The sequence below is a fragment of the Lepidothrix coronata genome, unplaced genomic scaffold, assembly GCF_001604755.1.
Source record: "Lepidothrix coronata isolate B3197 unplaced genomic scaffold, Lepidothrix_coronata-1.0 Scaffold1812, whole genome shotgun sequence".
NCBI lineage: Eukaryota > Metazoa > Chordata > Aves > Passeriformes > Pipridae > Lepidothrix > Lepidothrix coronata.
Window position 1 is genome coordinate 1 of NW_016691992.1, and position 3429 is coordinate 3429.

General features: G+C 44.0%; 1 protein-coding gene across 1 annotated transcript; it reads right to left on the minus strand.

Annotated features, from left to right (window-relative positions):
* LOC108510648 (retinoblastoma-like protein 1) lies at positions 1-3383 on the minus strand. Its single transcript, XM_017840308.1, has 3 exons — positions 2315-3383; positions 2021-2156; positions 1-403 (listed from the first exon to the last, which is right to left on the minus strand). Exons 1-3 carry the CDS (start codon positions 2519-2521, stop codon positions 90-92), a joined length of 657 nt encoding a protein of 218 aa, XP_017695797.1. The 5' UTR covers positions 2522-3383; the 3' UTR covers positions 1-89.
* Between the last annotated feature and the right edge of the window lie 46 nt (positions 3384-3429).

A 3429-nucleotide genomic window follows, 5' to 3' on the forward strand; every position in this document is an offset into this window, starting at 1 on the left:
TTTTTTTTTTTTTTTTTGGACAAAGTCAGCATTCTTTAAAAGAGAACAAGCAATACATGCTCCAAGTGCATGATTGGTCTAAGCAGATCTTAAAAGCAAGGAAAACACCTATTAGAAAAGCAGGAAGAATTCGTACCGTGCAGTGGGATCGTGACCTTCTGTCCCACTTTCCCCAGCCCTGTAGTGGTTGTCATGGTCAGCACTGTCTGCCCAGGAGACACTGACACGTTTTCAGCACCAATGCTCGATGCTGGAGCAATTGTCAACTTAGTTCCTTTGGGTAAGATTTTTTCCATCTGTGTTTCTCGGGGGCTGTCATCTCCAAAGAGCCTTCTCTTGGCACTTCCAGCTGCAGGAGAACTATAGCGCTCGTGAACTGAGATTGGAGACAAGGGCTGCATGTCTGGTATGCCAAGGACAAAAAGATAAAATCAACAAAACCTTATGAGCAGCAGCTTAATGGGAATACTTCTCCAGAGAAGGGGAAAGGTTGCCTTCCAACTACACCAGAGTACCAGAGATCTCTTCTAGTTCAGACCTGCTCTCAGAGTTCACTGTTCCCAGGTGATGTGAACGAGATCTACAGTCTGACTCCTTTTATTTTGCAGTCATCCCAGACAGCACAGTTTTCCCATCAGGTACCACATGGAAGCCGAGTAACCAAACAAATTTGCAGAGACTGAGGAACACACAAGGTCACAGATACTCCAGTCTGCTTAGCAATCAGTAATATTTGCAAGTGCTATTCCTCTGAACACAGTTACCTACAGGAACACTGACCATATTCCCTGGATATGCAGTCTTCTCTATGTTCTGGCTTTCAAGCTCTCTCTACACTGACCTGAGTCCGGTGCCTCCACCCTCACCCACTCCTGGTTCCTCTCAGGCTTTTCTGTTGCTTTCAAATACTTCCTCCAGCAGTAAGGCCAAAGTACACTGCACTAATGTACAGGCTTCAGTTCACAGGCTTTTTGCATTTCTGCTGCAGTCTGCGAAGATACCAGTGACAGGAGTTTCCCATTTCCCAGAAAACAGAAACTTTCTGGATAATTGGTCAGGTTAAGACTGATTGGAGACCACATTCCTAACTCTGCCAAGATGGTTCTCTTGATACCAGGGGCAAATAAGCATTTCAAATCCCCACCATACTCCAGCTGAAGTTAGGAGGAGCCTCTGGTACCAGATTCTCATATACAAGGTCACATCTCACACGTCACACCCATATATGACACCATCTCCAACAACAAACCACAACACCTACAGCAACTGCTTGTACATCTCTTTCCTAAGGAGTATTTAAAAAAAAAAAATCAGTCTTGTCCTGCAATTTGCCAGATAAACACCAAGGGGGACATCACACAACCAATAAGTCCATGGTGCACCTGCAAGAACATATGGAATAGTGTCTGGGATACAACAAAAGCAGCAATTCCTAACTAGGGGAGTATGCAAAGGAAACAGCAGTGCTGGCACTGCCTCTGCACCCTCACTGTCAGGAGATAATTCTATGTCAGATCCAGGAATCTGCAAAGAACTGTACTTCAGAGCAGAGAATACTGCAGGCACAGTATTGCCCTCCCATCCTGCACCAAAATAGTTTCATAGGAAGCAGGAATAAATGCACCAGTCATTTCATTAAAAAAAAAAGTCACCTAAAATCCAATCAAACTCACTGATAACGAACAAATAAAAAGCCAAAAAACCCTAAAAAAATCTGAACATCAATGGACAATAAGCGATTACATGACAACCCACCTGAGAGTAAGGTCACTCTGGCATCAAACCAGCAGCAAAACCTGCTCCAGTCCAGCAGGGAAGCACCATCACCACTGTCTGCTGCCAGTGAGACACAGCACTGGTTTGACTGGGTGAATCCAGACCTTCCCTTGATCAAATAAGAGGCTTCACAATTCTGAATGCTTAATTCACATTCAAGATTGCTTTTTGCAATTACAAAGAAGCTTAAAACCCCTCCCCCCAAATTCACACATTCAAATCGTATCAGAAACCTTGAACATACCCCGTCTTAAACTCCCACCAAGATCTGTTCGAACCTCTTTTACTCGAGGATGAATTATGGGAGATAATGGCATCATAGGCAAATGCCCAAGCCCACTTCCTCCATTGCTGGCTTCAAAATTACTGGGAAATATTACCTGAGAAATAAGAAATGTCAGTGTAAGATAACAAATGAATTTCCCTTCTTTGTGCCAATCTATTAATAGAAGATTTTCTGCAGCAATTGTCTCATTTGAACAAATTTCTGTATAAAGCAACAGTGAATTTCCTATTTAAAGGAAAACAGACCACCTACTTCTTCACAGGTTGGGACTTTGTTGTCTGATGCCTCGAGTGCATTCCAGAGTGCCGAGTTCCGAGTCCAGGCAAGACTCTCCAGAATTTGTTCCTCAATGCTGTTGAGGTGCTTCACCATGTCTCTGGAAAGTCCTTCCTCAGACCGAATCAGCACTTCAATGACCTGATGGCAATCACACACACCCCCCAAAGTCACGTGGCTCATGTTTAACGTTATCAGACTGTTCTTTATTTCATGACCCTGTTTGAAACTTCAACAGAGTGCTCCAGCCTTCTCCTTGTATCTTCATCTTCCTCAGCCCTCTTCTGATCCCCCTTTTTTTAATCTCCTTTCCCAAAGGCAACCCAGGAGTCAGAAGTGGACAGCACATGTGCCATCAATGCAGACCAACCCACTCCAGGGGTTTTTAGGCCCTCTCTTCCCATTGCTAAGCATGCACAGAAAGAAACACTGAGCACACCCACAGCTCACCATGCAGCACGTGCAGCAGACCTGGGGAGATGGGAACAGCTACAGCTGCTCAGCAGGGCATGTGGCAACCCCAGCATTCCAGCTTTCCTGCCCTTCAAACCAGCAGCCCATTACATGAAGGGTTGAAAACCACTGCTCCAAAGTTTTAAGAAATGCTCAGAACCCTTAATGTGGACAAGTGGGGGTTGAACAGATCCCCTGCAGCATTGTACTCCACCCCCATGCTCCAACACAAAATCCACTTTATTTATTTTACTCCTGTCTGAAGAGCACTCAGATTGTTTTTCTAAAGGTCCAGAAATGGAAATGCCATAAGACTTCCCTGGAGGACTTATTGATATTTTTAGTTATTCCTGCTACAGAAACTAAGCATCTGGAGAACAAAGTTACAAATGTCACAAGTCTCCGTGGTGTGAAGCCTTTGTGATGGCAATTTTTTTCACGTAAGAGCGCTGCAATACACTGAATAGCAAAAAAAAATTCAAATCAAACATAAATCTGTTCCACAAAGTTGGGTCTGCACCAGTGCATTTCATTTTGAAGGAGGCTACCAAAAGCCACAGCAATATTGACAGATTTGTTTCAGCTTCAGTACTGCCCTAAGCTGATGAGTGAAGGAAAAAGGGAGAAGAGAATATAAA

Excerpts from the sequence above, each read along its gene's own strand:
- LOC108510648 (XM_017840308.1), bottom strand. The coding sequence starts at position 2,521 with ATGAGCCACGTGACTTTGGGGGGTGTGTGTGATTGCCATCAGGTCATT. Across the intron at positions 2,157-2,314 it reads AAGTCCCAACCTGTGAAGAA|GTAATATTTCCCAGTAATTT; the intron begins GTAGGTGGTCTG and ends CTTATTTCTCAG. Across the intron at positions 404-2,020 it reads TGGTGGGAGTTTAAGACGGG|ACATGCAGCCCTTGTCTCCA; the intron begins GTATGTTCAAGG and ends TTGGCATACCAG.